The sequence below is a fragment of the Acinonyx jubatus genome, chromosome B3 (genome assembly GCF_027475565.1).
Source record: "Acinonyx jubatus isolate Ajub_Pintada_27869175 chromosome B3, VMU_Ajub_asm_v1.0, whole genome shotgun sequence".
Lineage (NCBI taxonomy): Eukaryota > Metazoa > Chordata > Mammalia > Carnivora > Felidae > Acinonyx > Acinonyx jubatus.
This window is the reverse complement of record NC_069386.1, coordinates 6,500,229-6,520,659: the sequence shown is the minus strand read 5'-3', so window position 1 is coordinate 6,520,659 and position 20,431 is coordinate 6,500,229. Positions and strand designations below refer to the sequence as shown.

The window sequence follows — 20,431 nt, the reverse complement described above, 5'->3', positions numbered from 1 at the left end:
TAGCCTTAAGATAAACTTCTTTTCAAACTCTTGTTGCACAACAGTGCAGTGGGAACGCAAACTGGTGCAGCCACTGTGAAAAACAGTATGGAGGTTCCGCAGAAAGTTAAAACGAGAACGACCGGGGCAGCTAGGTGGCCCAGTCGATTAAGCACCCGACTCTTGGTTTCGGCTCAGGCCACGATCTTGCGGTTCATGAGTTTGAGCCTCACGGTGCTTGGGATTCTCTCTCTCCCTCTCTCTGCTCCTCCCCTGCTCGTGCTCTGTCTCTCCCTCAAAATAAATAAATAAACATTAAAAAAAGTTTTTAAAATAGAACTACCTTAACAATCTGGTAATTGCACTGGTGGGTATTTATCCCCCAAAGTACAAAAACACTAATTCAAAGGGATAGATGCACCCCTATGTTTATAGTAGCATGCTAAGCAAAATAAGTCCGAGAAAGACAAATACCAGGGGCGCCTGGGTGGCTCAGTCGGTTAAGCGTCCGACTCTTGATTTCAGCCGAGGTCATGATCTCACGGTTCGTGAGATTGAGCCTCGAGTCAGGCTCTGCGCTGATGGCCTGGAGCCTGCTTGAGATTCTTTCCCTCCCCCTCTCTCCCCACCACCCCCCCATTCAAGCTCGCTCTTTCTCTCTCTCAAAATAAATAAACTTAAAAAAAAAAAAAACAAGCAAAGGGAAAAAAAAAAAGAGACAAACCAAGAAACAGACTCTTAACTCTAGAGAACATGCTGTTGGTCACCAGAAGGAAGGTGGGGGGATGAGGGAAATGGGTTGAGGACTAAGTACACCGGGTGATGTACCGAAGTGTTGAATCACTGTTTTGTGCACCTGAACCTAATGTAAACACTGTAAGTTAACTATACTGGAATTAAAATAAAATTTTAAAAAAAGATAAGCGTCTTTTCTCCCCAGTTAAAATGAGAGTTCTACTTCGTCGTGGTCCTACGCAATGCTTAGTACAGTGGTCGGGTCCTTAAGCCACTGAAGTTCAAGAGAGGTGGCCCTGGGGACACCCTGCTCCTTGGGACTTCAAGTCCAAGCCTTGGATCAAGGGTGCATATCTGGACGGTAATAATTAAAATCCTTCATAGGGTTGCCTTCACTGAATTGAATTCAGTTTAAAACCTTGGCATTTTTTGAGGGTTGCAGAAATTAATTCTCTGCTGCATTTGCTATTAAAAAAAGTTGTAGGAGGACATTGCCTATCACATCACTCAAGGTCCCCTTATATAATGTCCCGCAGAGGCTCTTTTTAAATAACTCTGGTGCCAGAAAAACCCTGCTTCCCCTTCATATCTGTCATGCTTTCTGGGATAAGAGCACAGACATGTTCTGTTTCTTTCGATTTTGGGGAACCGTAGGTTTGACTGGGTTTCCGTTTTTCCTTTCGCACTCAGAAAGCTCAGGTCCATTTCTAGGCTTGCTCCCGTACATAATCGTGTACATTGAAGAGGTATTTTTCTTGTCTAGATGGTCTTAATTTCTTAAGATTTTGTTAGTTGCTATTTTGAAGCTTTTTTTCCCCTAATAAAAATATTTATTATTATTATTATGAATTTTGGAAAAGAGAAGAAAAAGTGTCTGTACTCTAATAACCCAGTGATCGTAGCATCTGGAAAGATTTGAGCATATAATATTTCCTTCTGGGGGCACCTGGGTGGCTCATTTGGTTAAGCGTCTGACTCGGTTCAGGTCATGATCTCACGTTTTGTGAGTTTGAGCCTCTGTGCTGACAGCTCGGAGCCTGGAGCCTGCTTCAGATTTTGTGTCTCCCTCTATCTCTACCTCTTCTCTGCTCAAACCCTTTCTCTCTCTCTCTCTCTCTCTCTCTCTCTCAAAAATAAACATTAAAAAAAAGAGTATTTCATTCTGTAGCATTGGAAATTGCAGACCAGAGATTCTAGAAGTAACAATGGCTTAAACATGCAAGGGATTATTCTCTCACATAAAAGAAACCTGGAGGTAGGCAGTACAGGTCTGATACAATGGCGCCATGAAATCATCAGGGACCCCAGGCTTCTGTCTTTCCACTCTGCTGTCATCTTAATGTGGCTTCTAGAATGACCTCAAGGTCACTTCATGGCCCAAGATGGCTGCTGGGGGTGCAGCCATGTTGCCTACATTCCAGGGATGCCGGAAGGGAGAAGGATGGAAAAAGAGTTAACTCCCTGCCTTTTAGGGAGTCTTCGGAGAAATCAGACCAGCGCCTTCAGAATTGGCTAGAATTTAGTCATGTTGATTCACCAACCTGCAAGGGCAGCTGTAGTTTTTTCCCAGGAGGCAGGACCATTTTACAGGTCTCTGTTACAAGGAAGAAGGGGAGACTTCCTTCTGGGAAGCAGTGAGCCGTCTGCTACATTTCTGGATCGTTCTCCATGCACGTATGTTCAGTGTTTTCTTGAATCCGTCTCAGCTAGTTTGTGGGAAAAGTCAAGGCTTAGATAAACATCAGTGTGAATAACAACAAAACACTACATTGTAAGTACCACTCCGCCCTTCCGTAGTTTTTCTATGAGTTTATTATTTAGACGTATGCTGATGGTGTATGTTTTGAATATTCAGTCAATACAGAGTTATCCAGGGCCAGAGGGATGTTATGCAGGTTTCTCCATGGGTAGCGTATTCTGATGCCCGTAGGAACCACTCAGACATCCTGAATGATTAAGCAGGCGGCGGGGGGCGGGGGTGGGGGGTCAGTGTTGCGGACCATGATGGAGAGGCCTCATCTGGAGGGGGCGGCCCCCTCTCAGCTCCATCCTTTGTTGCCAAGTGAGAACACAAGCTCAGCGTTGACAAATCTTCTCATTTTTTTTCTTTTTTTAATGTTTGTTTATTTCTGAGAGAGAGAGAGAGAGAGAGAGAGCGCATGCAAGGGAGCCGGAGAGGGGCAGAGAGATGGGGGACAGAGGATCTGAAGCAGGCTCTGTGCTGACAGCAGAGAGCACGACGCAGGGCTCGAACTCATGAACTGTGAGATCATGACCTGAGCTGAAGTCAGACGTTTGACCAACTGAGCCATCCAGGCGCCGCAATTTTTTTTTTTCCCCAAGAGACACCAGAAATTCAGATTTTTTATCTGAAATTTCCTGCTGTTTATAAGTTGGCAGTCAATAAACTCAATTTTTTTAAATGCCAGCCACAGGCAGCGTCAGCCGGTGGGCTTCTGCTAGAGGATCTTTGGTGTGTCCCGTCCTGTTTTCCAGTTGGTGGCCGAGCCCGGGAAAGGTCAGGCACGCTGTGATGTGGCTGAGGACTTTGCTCTTTGGTCCCCACCTCAACAAAGCCTGGCCCTCCGTGGCTAATTTGTCTCAGAATACGAAGAAATAATAAAAATCTGAGGTTGAGCAAGGCTACTCTGAAGGTTAATTGGGTCCCCCTTCAACCGGCTTTCATTTCCGGTTGAAGTCATTTCAGCGTGGTGGAATCGGAGAACGCTGGGCTGGGTTCCCAGCTCTGCTGTCTGTCTCACTGCTGTGTGACTTTGGGCAAGCCGCTGGTGTCTCCTCTGCGTTTTCGGCCTTGTCCTTTTTCTTTCTTGCCTGCTTCTCTCTCTCTGTCTTTTCTTCCTTTCAGATAGTACAGCGTGGTGGTTAGAAGGAGGGCCTCAGGAGCCAGATACGAATCCTGGTTTCTCTACCTAATCGCTGGGTGGCCTTGGACAAGTTGCTCAGATTTTCTATGCCTCAGTTTCCTCATCTGCGAAATGGGGATAATAATAGTACCTGCTTCACAGTGTGCAGCAAGGATGCAACGCGCTGGTGTGCACGGAATGTCCCAGGGACAGAGCCTGGCACGTAGATCGCACTGTGTAAACACTGGCTGGCCCCTCCACCCCCACCCTTTTCTCTTTCCTGTTTCCCCTGCTGCTTTGGAAGCCATGCATTTTCAGAGCACTGGGCCCGGCTCTGGGTCCCCACTCACAGGGAGCACGTTTAGCTCTTGGCGCCCCTCCACAGCCAGCCCCCGGCCCCCAGCCCCGATGCAGACCTGGCAGGCAATGTGGCTTTCCCACCACAGGCTTCCAGTGCTGTGCTGTTCTGGTACGGGGTTTCTGAGCCCGTCCACGCCCTTAGCCTTGTGACATTTTTTTTTCTGTTGTTGCTGTATGTTTGGGAGAGAAGGAACGAGTCAATTGACTGCTGTCTTGACCTCAGGCCTTGCTGAGTTATTGCCTCGGTCACCCAGGTGATACCCGTCAGTTGCTTCTGAAGATGATGTTAGGCGATAAAGCGTGAGAGCCGTGTGGGTTTGCCTTAGCCGGAGTTCTGAACGCAGCAGGTAACTTGTCCTGGAGACCAGAGAGAGCCCGTCAGCGTGTGGCTCCACCAAGATTTTCCCCGGCAGGTTTGTGCCAACAGCCAAGTGGCCGAGAGTGTGGCACCCGTGTTAATGAAAGAAATTGCCTTTTTCCGTAAAGACTGGAAAGGAAGAGAAACTTCGCCTGTGCTTTCATTTTAATTAAATTGCCTCTTTCTCATCCTTTAGAACCTGACCATCTCATCTTTTCAGCTTTTAGGTTAATTTGAATAAGAGATCGGACCTGAGCGGCCCCGCTGGACAACTCTTCAAGGACAGTTAATATTCTCAGTAGAGAGGAACAAGGGGCATAGAGGTATGTATGGCCCAGACTTTTATTTTTGCTTCTCCTCCCTTTATGTGAGTAAGCAGTGAGAGGAAGTGGGGAGGGAGGGACTTATTTTCTTAATTCAATAAAATTTCAGTTCTTGACCCACAAGGAAACTGGTAAAGCCACCTGCTGCATCTGTCTGTTCTCTTCTCAACAAAGGGGACAAGAAAGAGCCATGTTACCAGCATTGTGTCAGAGAGACTTTGGAACTCCTGCTGGATCTTGGTTTGGGCCCTTTGCTCGCTAGACATAAAAACCCGTATTAGTGAACAGCAGCATCTTGGAAATTTGTCTCCTCCCGGCTCGACTGGCTTAGGTGGCAGGGTTGCAGTGAATTGAGGGACCAGCGCTGTGGAACGCTTTGTGGTACTGTGTATATTTTGAGGCCGCAAACCCCATGGAGAACCTGATTAAATCTGCAGATCCTCCCCACAGAAAGCTACGTACACACAAACCTTCACATAGAATTTTAGGGTGTTCCTGGACCCTAGAGTACGGTAGGGGGCCCACCGTAAGTTACTTATAAACCGTAAGGTTATAAGTAGACTTTAGGAGACATGGTCCCAGGAGTGAGGTGACACGGGTCCAGAAGTTAGGTTTTAAGGCAACTGTCTGATCATAAAGGTTCAAAGGTTAATACAGCTGAAAGTATATTTTGAGATCTAGCCTTGATTCAACATTGTGTTGGATAAATTTTTTTTTAAGTTTTTTTTAGGTTTTTATTTATGTATTTTGAGAGAGACAGAGAATGAGCGAGCGGAGGAGGGACAGAGAGAGAAGGAGGGAGAGAATCCCAAGCAGGGAACCAGGAATCCACGCAGGGAACTGTGAGATCATGACCTGACCCGAAATCAAGAATTGGCCGCTAAACCAACTGAGCCACCCAGGCGCCCCATGTTGGATGTTTGAAAATTATTTTCTTGCCTTGACGGTGGAAGGCTAGTTGAGCCGTGATCCTTGATGGCCTTTCTTACTGAGTTGGAACCCCTGCCAGAAATCATCGGCGGTATGTTCGGGTCCTGCATTTGCCAGAGTCACCTTGACCTTTGAAAAGGGTTTCTGGGGTAAAGAAGAAAAAGGGGTCTCTAGGGAGTTCATCCGGTTATGCCACACATTTTCGGGAGATTGTTGTGTCTTGCCCCTTCTGCCTGTGCTGTTGGCCACCGGAGTTCTCTGCTGACTGTTTTTAGCAGAGGCTAGTAGACGCCATTCCAGGGAAGCTGTTGCCATAGCTACCTTGGCTGTGAGTTACCATTTTCTCCTTTTTGTTAGCTTGTGGTTTCCCTGATTTTTAAGGTAACAGCTAATGTGCTGTTTTTCTTCTGAGCAGCAAGGCAAAGACTGGATTTTTGTTGCTGTTGCCCTTGTTGCTGTTGATGTTTGGTTTTCTGTGTTTGGAAGGTTTGTGTGTGTGTGTGTGTGTGTGTTGTATGTAAGGTAAAGCTACCACAAAAGATAAACTATTAGGAGAGCTTGGGGGAAAAGCCAAATCTGCATACACATTTTCCACACTCCCGATTTTTGGTTTTGGTCTGGCGGTCCACTTTTACCCTGATTTGGGGACGAATGGTTGTAGTCAGGTACCCTTGGAGGGGAGAAAATTGGCCAAGTTGTATCTCACACTACCTGAAACCCCCAGGGTCAAAGATCGCTGCCACCTGGGCCGAGTCTGAACTTGACCCCAGCACCGGGGCTGCCCCTGAGGAGCAGATGGCTGAGTCACGCCCAGGTCGCTTTCTCCCCTCCTGGTCTGAAAATAGGGGGTGGGGCCCGAGGACGCGATAGTCACATGTGTAGGCAGTAGCATCCGTCCCGGTCTCTGTTCCAGGCTGTCACCATGTCGCTTCACACACACCTGGCACAGAGCGATTCACGGCCGCCGGTCCACAGAAACCAGCGTGCCGCCCCCAGTCTCTGGCTGGACTTTCCCCTGCTCCCCAAAAGATGTTCTTGTCAGCATTTTCTAAGTTGCTTATCTTCGAAGTGCTTGTTAGATTAAAAACAACCAAAAACCCTACCCAGTTTATCAGTGCTCGGGACTGTGTGTGATTTGGGTTGTCGCCAGTCCCGGTGATGGCTCGAAGGCCCCAATGGCAGTTGCCCCAGGGACGCTATGGACATCTCATCGCTGGCTTTGCCTCTTAGTGTGGTGGCTCCTCCCCTCCTCACTGTGCTTCTGACCCCAGACGTGTGCTTCTCCCCAGATCAAGATGAATGCCATGCTGGAGACCCCCGAGCTCCCGGCCGTGTTTGACGGGGTGAAGCTGGCCGCAGTGGCTGCCGTGTTATATGTGATCGTCCGGTGTTTGAATCTGAAGAGCCCCACGGCCCCGCCTGACCTCTACTTCCAGGACTCGGGGCTCTCGCGCTTTCTGCTCAAGTCCTGTCCTCTTCTGACCAAAGAGTGAGTAGACCTCGCGCCCACCGTATGCCCATCTGCTAATCTGTTTGGCTGGTGCAGTGTTCAGAGAATCTTGCCACATTTTGTCCTCAAGGCATCCATGTAGGATAGGGTCATTGGTGTCAAAACCGCCACAGTCTCAGTACACATCTGGTGTTTGAATCCTGGAGGGTAGGAGACAGGGTCGGATCTTCGTTGCCTAGAAGCTTCCCTCCCTCACTGTGGTGTCGGCGTCCGTGACGAGGGCCTTGCGGAAAGCAGTCGTCACGTTTAGGTCGTATTCTAGCCCTTTACCAAGTGTGCTGTTGTCCGTCCTCAGTCGGAGGAACTGTGCTTACCGAAAATAATTACTGAGCAAAAAAGCACGGACTTCCCAGCTGGGTACTCTCCACCTCTGTCATTGAAAAGTACTGAATAGTAGCCAAGAGAATACTTGCGTTGTGAGGGAGCCAGGGTCTCCCTGCCCGAGGCCCGGGCCTGTAGATGGGAGGTGCCAAGGGTGAACGCTGCTTCTGACAGAGGAACCCTGATGGCGAAGAAGCGGCAGTCTGCGTTCCGTCACACCTGCCTTCAAGAGGCGCGTGGTGTTTTTTTTCCCTGGTGACGTCTTCCGAACAGCCCTGTCTTCCTTTAGGGCTCGGGCCACACGTGGGGCACGAAGCGTCCCTTGCTCTGCTGGGTCTGAATCCCTTCCCGCTTTCTCCTTCTTGCTGCTTCACCACCTGTGCCTCTTGCCGCCGATTCTATTCTGCCGGGTGCACCTCATCCGATGGAAGCTGCCGGCAGAGCCGTCTTCCTGAACCGCGTCCCCTCGGCGCGGAAACTCGAGTTTCTGATACTCGGAGTTTCTGATACTCAGTGGACGGTGGTAGAAGCTTTCCCTCTCTCCCGACAGCACCTCTCACCCCCTCTAGGGGGTCGGTGACATCGGGCAAATGATCTTCTTCTAAGAGTGGACAGATGGGCCACAGACCCATCTGAGAGTTTGGGTCCTTGCTTTGTCTTGTGTGATTATCTAGTTGATTTTTACTTGCTCTTAGCCAAGGGCGACGAGCTGCCCTTGTGGACTCTGTGTGTTTGGGGTGTTCGCGTGGAGTTTTCTTTGTTGCAACAGTGACGCCAGGCCCCAAAAGTTAAGTTGAGAGTGACTCAGAACTCAAGTCGTGTCGCCTAATACTTGTGGAGTGTCACATAAGGTACAGATGTCATCATGTCGAATTTGGAACCGCTAAGGGGCCTTCACATCACCACAGGGGGACGGGACAAGTGGGCAGTAGGAAAGTCGTTCGTATTCAGCAGCGTTTGCGGTGAGAAAGCTCTCCTCCCTGAGGGCTGTGCACAGAATCTGTGTGCTTTCCAAATCGGCCGGCATTTTTCTTCGCCACTTAATTTATTATTATTTTAATGTTTATTCTTTTTTTTTTTTTTTTTTTTTTTGAGAGAGAGAGAGAGAGAGAGCATGAGCAGGGGAGGGGCAGACAGAGAGAGAGAGAGAGAGAGGATCCGAAGCAGGCTCTGCACTGACAGCAGTGAGCCCGACACGGGGCTCCAACTCACAAACCATGAGATCGTAACCTGAGCCAAAGTCGGACGCTTAACCAACTGGGCCACCCAGGCGCCCCTTCACTACTTAGAGAATTCACTAGTCTGGACTGGCCAATACCATTGGCACCTATTTTCATATTGAGCGGGACCCAGCTAGACCAAGTTCCTCGCCATCTTATTTTTAGAGAAAAAAAACGAAGGTATTAAGTAACTAGGTAAGCTAATGTGTAGATTAGATGAGTGCAAATTTCTACCCAGCGTTGGTTCCTGAGTAACTAGAGGAGGCCACAGAAAAGCTGCTGTTTTCCAGGCTCTGGAAAAACATCACATATGGTTTGATTCCATAATAATAGTTCCAAGCTTAAAAAAAAAAAAAAAGTTGATTATAGCAGATTTTTACCTCTTTCCGTGTTTTCCTTTAAAAAAATAACCTAGAAACATTAAACCCAACAGTTCTCTTTGTTCTTTTTCCTCTCTGGCATGCTCTCTCCCTCAGCCTGGGGTGTGGCACCATATGACGTCCCGTTGAGATGGCCCCACCCACTCTCCTGGTGTGGAAGTGGATCCCCGGCCACAGACCTCCATGGGACCCCCACTGCTACACCACCCCTGTCATTAACCAGCCACACGCTCCCTCCTGGTGAAACCCAAATTAGGGAGTGGTGGAGATCAGCCTCAGTTACTTACCCACAGTTTGAAGGTAGTTCCCCAAAGACTGTTTCCTTCCGAGACCTGTCCCTTTGAGAATGGGACTAGCCTTCTCTGAGCATGTAGGAACATTACTTAAACAGTTAAATTCTAAACACCCGAGCTTTCTGACTTGAACATGACAAATGATCAAAGAACAAAAGGGTTCACTTTTTCCCCTCCATCTTGTAACCTTTTTTTTTTTTTAATGTTTATTTATTTTGAGAGAGAGAGAGAGAGAGTGAACAGGGGAGGGGCAGAGAGAGAGGGAAACAGAGGATCTAAAGCGGGTTCTGTGCCGACAGCAGGAGGCCAGTGTGGGGCTCGAACTCACAACCCGTGAGATCGTGACCTGAGCCAAAGTCGGACGCGCAACTGATTGAGCCCCCCGGGCGCCCTAACTAACCTCTTACTTTTTATTTAGGTTCTAATCTTAGAAATAACTACATCCTGCTCTCGTGTAGCTTATCACTAAGAGTGTTTCACGTTACCCTGTTTTGTCTATGTTACTGCATTTTAAATTTGCTGAGTCTCTCGTAGACATTATTCATTTACTCTTAATGACTTTAAGGTTGGACTCGTTTTTCCTCTCATTTTGAGGATGAGGAAACTTCCCAGTAGCAGAGACGGTAACTGAATCCAGCCTTGGTTCCCCTCTTACCCATGGAGAGATGGGCAGACTCTTCTCAAGGTGCAGAGAAGTGAGCAGAGAGCACTAAGGGGCTGGCCCGAGATGAGAGCCTTCGGCAGGACTGGCCCCAGAGCGGCCTTCCGATTCCCACGTGACCCTCTTTCTATTTTAATCGTTCTGTCGGGAGCCACTGTCCTTGATGTTCTTCCTCTGTGTCACATTTCTGTAACAGCCTCCCGTGTATTTGAAGCTGAGGACAGGAAGCATGTCTGTTATGGGTGAAAGTGCTTCTCCTGAGACTTTGAAGATTTTTTTTCCTAGCGGAAGCCCGTCTGCAGCCTTCACAAACAATGGCCTGGGCTAGAAAGTTCAGTTAACTGATTTCCCGCAAACTAATGGTGTTACTCGGTTAACCTGACTGAAGGCAGCCGGTTATTATGACTTAGGTGTGGAATCAGATCTCATCCCCCTGCTGTTCTGCTATAGGGGAAAAAAAAAAAAAAGCTGATGAAAGGTGAAGATTGAAAACATGTTATGAGAATAAATTTTTTTTCTCTGTTTCAACATTAGTTTTTGAATCTGTTTTAAGATAATCTATCCAAAGATACATTAGAAACGCATCTTTTAATGTCTGGAGGAAAACACGGCATGATGTGTTTCTTGATCACTAAGCAACAGATCAATATTTATCTAGTGATTCACTTTTTTTTTGTTCTCAGGAAATGTCAGCTTTCAGTGAAACCCGGCAGACTAAAGCTCAGTTCAGAATTGGGAGAAAATCTAGATGATGCTACAAATCTCCACTTTTTTCTGAATTAAAAGTTTAATGCATATGCGTTTTCTGAAACTGAAAAGTAAAGTAAACCACACGAAAATCATCTATCAGTCTCCTACTCAAAGTTCCATCCCGTTACTCCTTGGGTGATCATCCCTGTGGGTTTTTTTTCTTCCGTAGAGTCTTTCCCCCGCAAAATCGGGGGTCTGTCTGTATAGCATTGGGTGGCCTGCTTTAATACTGAGTATGCCATGGACACTTGCCCATGCTGCTATGTATTTTCTAACACTTGATTTTTAACAGCTGGAGAATCCTGTCAACCATTCAAATTTCTAATGGCTGTTGGCCGCAGTGGTACAGAGAAAAAGCCGTGAATTGAAATTTGGCCTGGGATGGAAACCTCGGTCTTCTACTTCTACACGAGCTGCGGAAACCAGAACCAAGTGACAGCCTTCCTGGCCCTTGGCTTCCTTTTGTGTAAAATGAAACAGGCAGCGCTCCCATGGTGCCCTTCGGCACGAGCAACCTGCGTCTAGTACCACTGTTGTCAGCCACGCATCAGAGAAGTCCTCTTAGATGAAGGACCCTGGGGGTGGGGGTCCTGGCTCTAGAGTAAGGACGAGAACGCAGAGAGAAGGTTTTCTTGTGTGTCTGCCTTCTCCTACCTGTTTCCATCCCCCATGTTCTAGGATGGGCTGGCAGTAGCCCCCTTGGGCTTTGGCTTTTTTAAGGACTTTTTTTCCCCCGGTGTTTTTTGTGCATATGTGTTTATTATGTAACATAATTGATTGACGCATACAAACTGGCCACTTGAAAGTTTCAATTAGAAACATATCTCATATAAAAAATTCCATTGATAAATGTAATGCCATTTCATCGTGTGTAGCATCATAACATATTTAACCAGTTTCCTATTTTATTGGGCATTTCTCTTTCCTTTTTTACATCCTTGTAATTATAACCATTGCGATGGTGGATGCATATAGAGATCTGATTGCTTCCTAGGGTAAATTCTTGTTAATATATTTGCTGTATAAAAAGAAGTACTCAGTTTAAGGAATTTTAATATTTTGCCAAACTGTTTTCCAGAGGAATTTTTACAGTTTATTTAGTTTATTTATTTTGAGAGCAAGAGAGAGAGAGAGTGTGTGTACATGAGCAGGGGAGGGCCAGAGAGAGAGGGAGAGAGAGAGAGTCCCAAGCAGGCTTCACACTGTCAATGTACAACTTGATGCCGGGCTCTATCCCACGAACCGAGAGATCATGACCTGAGCCAAAATCAAGAGTTGGACGCTTAACCGACTGAGCCACCCAGATACCCTGGAATTTTTACAGGTTATAATCTCAGGAATGTAGTAGGTTTCCCTTTTCTTCATATTTTTGTCTCTGTTTCCTCATCTGCAAAACAGGAATAATAGCTATAATACAATTCATTCCCACATTCTAGGCTTGTTGGGAACGTAGGTTGCAATAGCATGTGAAAATGGTTTCTATGAAGAATGAGAAGCTTGAAGTTCCACGGTCTTGGTGGAGTTTTTTCCCAGTAACCTGCCGTTCTCTGTCTTCCTGTGGCTTCCTTCAGCCTCTCCCGTAGTTGCTGATTCTCTCTCTTTCTCTCCCCCACTCTCATTGCCTTCGGGGCTAGCCGATCACTTTACACTCAGTACAAATAAGAGAGAGAGTCTGGAAAGGTGCTGTTGTGACCCACTCAGCAAGTCGCCTATACAATGCATCTCCTACTTACCTACTTTATCCTTAAAGTAGTTGGAAATAACGTATCTCCCTCCCAGATTTTCCAGCCTGCTCTGTGTAGAGCCCAGAAAAACCCAACAGGTTATGTAATCTAAAGAGGGGGATGGGTCATTCCCTCTCTTTAAGCGCTCTAAGTACAAAGGGTATTTTGAGCTATCATTTACATATAGTAAAATGCACAAACCTTAAGTATACGGGTCAGGACCTTTTACATCTGTATTCACCCATGTGACTACCACTCCCTTGGGCTTTTCCCAGAGTGTCCTGAGTCACCTCCTTGCCTCTGACCCACCCACGTGTCACAGTACCACCCGAATTGGCTTCCTGGAGCAGGCCGGCACCCCACACACCAGTGTGGCCCCAACCTACCTGTCCGGCCTCACCACCTGTGGCGTTCTCCTGCGGCCCACTGAGTGCCTGCCTCCTGAGCTCTTACCCCGGGCCATCCCCAGGTCCCCCCTCCTTTCTCCCTCCACCAGAGTGCCTCTCTCCTGGCATCTATCCTGAGAAATTCTCCTGATGTCTCCCCACCCCTCTTCAGTCAGAACGAGCCCCCCCTCTTCCCACCTGCGTGTTTCCCCAGCGTGGGGTTCCTGTGTCCATTCAACACCCTCCACCTTGTTTCCTGGGAAATCGTTTCGATCTCTTTTCTTCATCTGTAAGGTACGGGTGTCCCAAGTGCAGAGCCACACTCGTGAGGAGACAGGACAGGATCCCTAGTGCGCGCAGGTCTTAAGTATAATGATCTTTGGTCTTTCGTTTCCCACTGATGGGTGTGGGCAAGGGATGTTGCGCTCCAGAGAATCGGTGTGCCTTTAACTCTGACAGAACTGTAGTTTTGGGGACGTCACTTACACTGTTTCTGAAAGAAGACACCTTGGGGGTTTTTTCGGTCTTAAATTAAAGCGGGGCAACCCCAGATATATGCATAAAAGCAGTCTGCAGCCTCCACCCTCCCCTCGGGCCCCGCCGAAGTTTCCATCACCAGGCCCTGGTTGGGAAGTGAAGCTACGAAGCAGGTGCCCCATCCCTGGAAGCCTGCTGTTGAAATTTCTATATTCCCTGTAGGAGGCCAGGCTTCTGCTTTTTCACTCATGAGCAGGCCTGTCAGTGTGGGTCGCGGTGTAGCTCAGGATGAAGGCATTTGGGAGCTGGGCGGAGTGCTTAGCTAATAGACAAGCCTAGAAACAGATCGTTGAGGTGCTTTCACTGGGCACAAGAGACGTGTAGGAACCCGCAGGGTCCGGAGAAGGAAAGCAGTGTGATCAAAACCACAGCCATATGTTCGTGGGTCCTTTCTCTCCTGGAGACTAGTCTCTCTTCTGCAGCCAGCTAACACCTGTACTCACGGGAGCTGGATGATTGTCCTCTGTAGGGGCGAGAGATCCCTGAGACTTGGAGATCAGAGCCACACCCATTCCAACACCGAGCCAGAAGCAGCAGCTGACTCTGCCCTGTGTCGTGCCCTCCCTGAGCATTTCCTCTTTGAAGTTGCTTCAGACACTCGCAAGAGAATGGCAGAAAACGCCATGACCTTTCCATAGGTGGTTAATGGGTTTATGTCGTACTATGCTTTTCCCATCTCTCCTCCTCACTCACCAGGGTACAAACTCCAAACAAGGCTCCTATTGGAATGTTGTGCTCGTCATAATTCGTCCATGTCTTTGGTTTCCGTGAGTCTTGGTTAACGAACATTTGAGGATCTACTTCTCTGATACCCGTGTCGGAGATCTTAAAGAAGGGTCATTTTTAAAAACGTTTTCATTGTAGGGGCATCTGGGTGGCTCAGTCGGTTGAGTGTCTGACTTCGGCTCAGGTCATGATCTCCTGGTCCGTGAGTTCGAGCCCCACATCGGGAGCTGTGCTGACAGCTCAGAGCCTGGAGCCTGCTTTGGATTCTGTGTCTGCCTCTCTCTCTGCCCCTCCCCCACTCATGCTCTGTCTCTCTCTCTCTCTCTCTCTCTCTCTCTCTCTCTCTCTCAAAAATAAACATTAAAAAAAATTTTTTTAAGTTTTCATTGTAGAAATTTTCTAGAGGCACTTTTTTTTAATGCACAGCTGTGGCTCCTGGTTATTTCTGAGACAGCAAAGCAGAGATCTGCTTTCTGATTTTTCTCTCAAACAGTATCAACCCCCTCCTTATGGCTTCATACATATTCTACTTCCTGACAGTAAGTATCCATTCCTCTTTTATCTACTCTCAATAAAAGCCCAATTCTGTATATAAAAATACTGCATTTGTCACAGATGTGCATGATACACTATTTTTGCGTATCAAGGATGTACTAAATAATTAGAAGTACGCTCCAGAGAAGCACTAATCCTGATCACATATATAGCGCAACATATGGGGTTATTGGAGACCCTATATCCTTGCCATTTCCTTCCTTGCTCTCTCTGTAAGGCTGTCTGTTTGGGACACCTGGGTGGCCCAGTCCGTTGAACGTCTGACTTCAGCTCAGGTCATGATCTCACGGTTCATGAGTCGGAGCCCCTCATCGGGCTCTGTGCTGTCAGCTCAGGAGCCCACTTCGGATCCTCTGTCCCTTTCTCTGTCTTTCTGCCCCTCTGTCGCTCACGCTTTCTCTCTCTCTCTCAAAAATGAATAAACAGTTAGGCGCGCCTGGGTGGCTCAGTCAGTTAAGCGTCCACCTTCAGCTCTGGTCATGATCTCAACGGTTTGTGGGTTCGAGTTCCACGTCAGGCTCTGTGCTGACAACACGGAGCCTGCTTGGAATTCTCTCTCACACTCTCTCTGCCCTTCCCCCACTTGTGCTCTCTTTCAAAATCGATAAATAAAAACTTTGAAAAAATCTTTAAGAATGCATAAACGTTAAATATATATATATATATATATATATATATATATATATATATGGCTGACTATTTGCAGTGACAGTGGCAGTGGCAGAAGGGAAGCTAGGGGGCGAGGGGCTTAGATATGGACAACTGATATTTGCTCAGTCTTTAGTAAAACACTCTGCAAATGTAGCTCCACACACTCCCTTCCAGTCGGATTGCTGCCCCCAGCCCCCTCCCGGGTGGAAATTCTGGAGCCAGCACAGCTTATTTATAGTGAGTTAAAGTTGAAAAGAATTTCATTATCTTGGGCTTAAATTCCTCTTAATTCCCTCTTGTTCACAGAGACATTCCAGATCGGATTTAGATCCTTTCCTCCTTGGCCGAACACTAAAGCTTTGTGCTTTTTATAGGATAAACTCCTAATTACCAAGTGTCTTAGTTTCATTGACCTGTTAAGTTACATTTTAAGAGCTGTGCAAATATTTCCTTAGATTCTTGTGGTGAATCGTTAACAGTTGATAAGTCGATCTGTAGTGCTACAATGTGCTTCTTATGTAGACACATTTACCCGGATATTTTAAGAGGGCACTTGAAAGATGAAAGGCTCAAAATCATCTTTACTGAGACTGATTATTGATGGTTAGCATCGGTGAGGTCATGTTTTCGGGTGACTTCCTCTTGAAATTGCTTGTGCTTCTGATGAGATGGCCCTAACCCAAACTGTCAAGGCGAGAGTTGCCAGTAAGCCCGGGATACTGTCCTCTGTGCCTACGCTGAGCACACATCCCAGCTTTCCCAAGACTGATGGGTTTCCTCGAACGTGGGGCTTTCGATGTTAAACAGGGGAGGTACCAGCCAAACGGGGATGCGTTGGTCCCTCTCTGTGTTACTCACTGTCTTCTGCCATCAGATGGTGAGTTTTTTACACACGGGTGTGCGTTTGGGGGTGGGTGGTTAGTTGGCAAGTGGCCAGGTTTAATTCAACTTTTAGATGCCGTCCACCTGCACTGTCTCTGCCCTAGCAGATCACCCATCCAGGAGGCCAGGAGCCAAGTGCTGTCATCCTTGAGGCCACTTGCACTGCATTAAGATGACCAAGCTGAGGCTGTGGAGAAAATTCATTTACTTTCTCTAACCTGGGTAGAGACAGAGATTGTAGCTTCTTGTTAGGGATTGTGCCTTCGGGCAGGAATTGCTGAAAGATCTAATAGATTCGGAATCCAAACTATTCAAGACCCCCGTGATTTAGTTCAGATGGAAAGAGGCTCATCTTCCATGTGCCTTGACCTCCTTAAGGCGATCGCTTCCAGCTCTAAAAATGTATGACCAACCACTGCCCTATTGTATTGCCAAGCTTGAGTTTATTCTTCAGGGCTCTGCTATGTCTTTCAAAAAGCAGAAGAAGCATGGGCTACCACTGACGCCATCCCACGGAGTTAAACCCAGCACCTCCGATGGGCAGGTGGGCCTTTGCTCCGAGCAAGCCTGTCCCATCGCTGGGTCACCCCCCCCCCCCCCTTCTGGTCTTTCCCGGACTAGGCTCCAGGGTCCGTCTTTGTCCACCAATCATTCTTACCTTGACTTAAAGTTCTTTACTAAACGGAATTTGCTTACTAGGACTCGCCAGGGGTCAGATCCATTTTGTGGTCCTTCTTAGTACGTAGTTGGCTGACAGTTGGTCCAGTACTCAGGAGCAGGAAATGGACCTTGTTTTCCAGAAAGTCTAACCTTTCTAAGAGTAGCCACCGTTTATCAGCTGCTCGTGTTTATCGACTCTGTAAATTCGCTGGTCACCGGTTCTGATCTCAAACTGGTCTTTTGTCTCTGCCCACTTCCCGGCACGTCTCCCTTCATTATGATAGATAGGGTACTTTATGCTCCACAGCAGTGTCTACTTGATTGGTAAAAGTATAATTAAGACAGTAAGGTGGCCAGTGTCTTCTGGAGGGTGAGTGGGTGTGGTCACTGTTTCCGTGCAGCGCCGCGGAGCTAAGAGCTGACTGTGGTCTGCGTTCCGCCCTCATCGGAGGCGCAAGTGCACTGACCAGTCCCCCTCAGCAGCCTTGAGAATGACTTCCCTACGGGTGGAGTCTGTTGAGGGCCTTGGGCTCTAGGATCACAACCTGCGAGGTGGCATCATAGTTACTCAAGAAGAAACTTTCCTGCGTTTCTAAAGGAAACCTGCTGCTCCATGAAAGTCTAAGAAGCGAAGCTTTCACTGCCGCAGAAAACTGTGATCCTTGACGGATCGATGTTTCGCGCGATTGGATGAGACACCATCCCTGTTGTCACCCGGTGACTGTCTGGCAGGCAGAGCGCCACCCTCCCCCCAGGGCTGTGCCCTCCTCGGAGCTGGTCATCTGTCCACGGTGGCTGTCTGCAGTGTCCCAGGAGCCACGGAAATGAGTCAGCCCTCGAGGCAGCTTCTGAACCGCCCTGAACCTCTGCCAGGTTCTCGTCATGGTGTGAGGGCTCTAGGTCGGCCCGGGCCACGGCATCGAGCCAGACCGCTTAGCTTCTGAGGTAGCCGTGAAAAGAGGCCACCATCCAGTGCATCTGGGAAACCTTCTCGCCTGGAGGTCAGTGGTTGATCCAGAACCACCCGTGGCCTCCTGGGAACAGAGAGATCCGTGAGAAACAGCAGGTCACAAACTGTTCCATCTTCCTGCTGGCCACTGATGCCATTGCCACACTAGCCTGACGTTTCTGTGGCTGGTAACACCAGAGTCTCCTGTGACAAGACCCTGAGCTGGTGTTTTCAGCCGGATCACAAAAGCTGAACACTAATTCCTCACTAACATGAAGTGAGAAACTGTGATTGTTTTTTTTTTTTTAATTTGTTTTTAATATTGTTTATTTTTGACAGAAACAGAGTGCGAATGGGGGTGAGGCAGAGAGAGAGGGAGACACAGAATCCAAAGCAGGCTCCAGGCTCTGAGCGGTCAGCACAGAGCCCGACGCGGGGCTCGAACCCACAAACTGCGGACGCTCAACCGACTGAGCCACCCAGGCGCCCCTGTTTGTTTGTTTTTGTTTTTTGTTTTGTTTTGTGTATTAATTTGAAATCTGCCAGGCCATAACAGTTGGGACTTTTCCTTCCTTGGCCTTTCAATAAAGGAAGATTCCTCTCAGGACATAGATTTTTTTGAAGTTCGTCAATTAACATTTAACAACCTGCTCGTTCAGTCTTTCACTGTGTACCTCACACTCGCCTCCTCTCATCCACACATAATCCCTTTACTCCTATTTCCACCTTCCCGACAACTCCCTCCAGGCCGCCTCACTTGCTGACTCTTGATGCGGTCTCTAACCCTTGCCCTCTGCTGTCCCTGTGGCTCCCACCTGACGACAGGAAGGAAAGCGGTGTCCTTTCCATGCGTGTGTCTCTCCCTCTTCAGGCCAACTCTATTCTGAGAGGCTTAAAGAGAGCAACCGTCTTAAAATGTCCTGAGTTCTCTGTGGCCACTGCATTGCACACATTCAGTGCTCCCTGGCGTTTGTAGATAGTTTGGGTAGGAACCCATGGGATGAAGGGTCCGAACGAGCAATTCAGTGGCATGTTACAGGAGCTTAGGGAAAGAGGTAGATGGTACTGTGGTGGCTTGGATGTTGAGGTTTGTGTGGCCCTGTAAGATGAGTCGATTTGGACGAGTGGGGCCCTGTGAGAGAAGGTAGGGAGGTCAGTGTGAGCGAGAGCCGGCGGGTTCGATCATTGAGACACGCTCTTGTGGTGGAAAAGGGACTTCGCTTTCCAGCCAGCGTTTTTTTGCTCCCTTGTCCCACCAGCCTTCCAGCCAGCCTGTGTGGGTCTCCAGGCAACTGAGGCTTTGCCTGTTTGGCACACTTCCTCTTTGTGGCTGGTTTGCCCCGACCCCACGGCCACTCTGCTCTGCCCCCCGCCCCCAGATCCATGGGTCTTCACCTGGCTGGCCTTGGACCGTCTCTCTTGTGATTCCTAACGAGCTTGGTGCCCTTTGTGCGCCCTTTGGACCTGCCGCTCTCTCTGCCCTTTGCTCGCTGCGCCCTTGATTTTGTTTGCTTATGGGCTTGGGCCCCATCACTGGCCTGATCCCCACAGCTGCTTCCCGAGCAGCTCCTTGCCAAGTCCCTGTGTCATCGTGAGATGCGACAAGAACTGTCTGATTACAGCAGAAAGCCCCGGGCCTTTTGGGGAGAAGAGGTCAGATCACGTGGGGCCTCAACTTCCCAGAAAGGAGGAGTTTGGACTTGATCCCATAAGCACTTGTGGGGTCAGGAAAGAATGCGAAGCAGTAGGTGTGCTGGACAATGGAATGTCCTTGGGTGTTGGCAGAAAGGGCTGAATCGCAGATAATATGAAGGGACCTGAGCAGCTGAGAGAAGAATGAAGTCATGGGCAGAAATAGGGAAGTCACGGGAAGCTGCTTCCTCAGGGCAAGCTGTGTAGTTTTGGCCACTGTGGGACGTGCAGAGGGACAGGTGGCAGTGTGGCAGCGGGGCCCAGGTGTGAGCTGAAGGCCAGACATGTGGGTTCCAGATCAGCTGCCAGCCGGGGAGAGGGAGGCAGAGAGCAGAGAGAGACTGGGGGCTGCAGCAGGCGAGGGTGGGAAGAAGAGCCGGTGAATGAGCCAGAGATGGGCAGTGAGAAAGGTTCGGAGGAGAACCAGGAGCCTTGAGCGTCATAGAGGCCAGAGAACGAAGGCATTGAAGGAGAAGGTGGCTTCTAGAAAGCACAAAAAGTCAGGGGGCACCTGGGTGGCTCAGTCAGTTAAGCGTCCGACTTCAGCTCAGGTCATGATCGCACGGTTCGTGAATTTGAGCCCCGTGTCGGGCTCTGTGCTGATAGCTCGGAGCCTGGAGCCTGCTTCGGATTCTGTGTCTCCCTCTCTCTCTCTGCCCCTCCCCCGCTCATTCTCTCCCTCTCTTTCTCTCTCTCTCTCTCAAAAATAAACATTAAAAAAAAAGAGAGAGGGAGAAGCCAGCTCGAGACCCGGCTGGGCGACCCCACCCTGCCGAGCCTCCACTTGCTCACCTGTAAAATGGGGATCATAGTACTTTATAGGCTTGGTATGAGGCTACGGACAGACAGCGTGTGACGTGATCTATAGAATGCCTAGCATGTGTAAGTCTTGAGTAAGCACAGCTGCTATTATTGGAGCTATTTTTACATTAATAATAGTATTAGCTAGGGCACTGGCAAAATGACAAAGGGCATAAGGTATGAG

The 20,431-nt window shown here is 48.5% G+C and overlaps 1 protein-coding gene across 2 annotated transcripts in view; it reads left to right on the top strand.

The window, feature by feature from the left end:
- Positions 1–20,431, top strand: part of ABHD2 (abhydrolase domain containing 2, acylglycerol lipase) — a 107,381-nt gene that overhangs the window by 19,109 nt on the left and 67,841 nt on the right. For both annotated transcript variants that reach the window (XM_027068036.2, XM_027068035.2), the window contains exons 2-3: positions 4,517–4,619; positions 6,839–7,038. In XM_027068036.2, coding sequence (XP_026923837.1) covers positions 6,845–7,038 — 194 coding nt within the window. In that variant the 5' untranslated portion in view covers positions 4,517–4,619; positions 6,839–6,844. The remainder of the gene's footprint in view (positions 1–4,516; positions 4,620–6,838; positions 7,039–20,431) is intronic.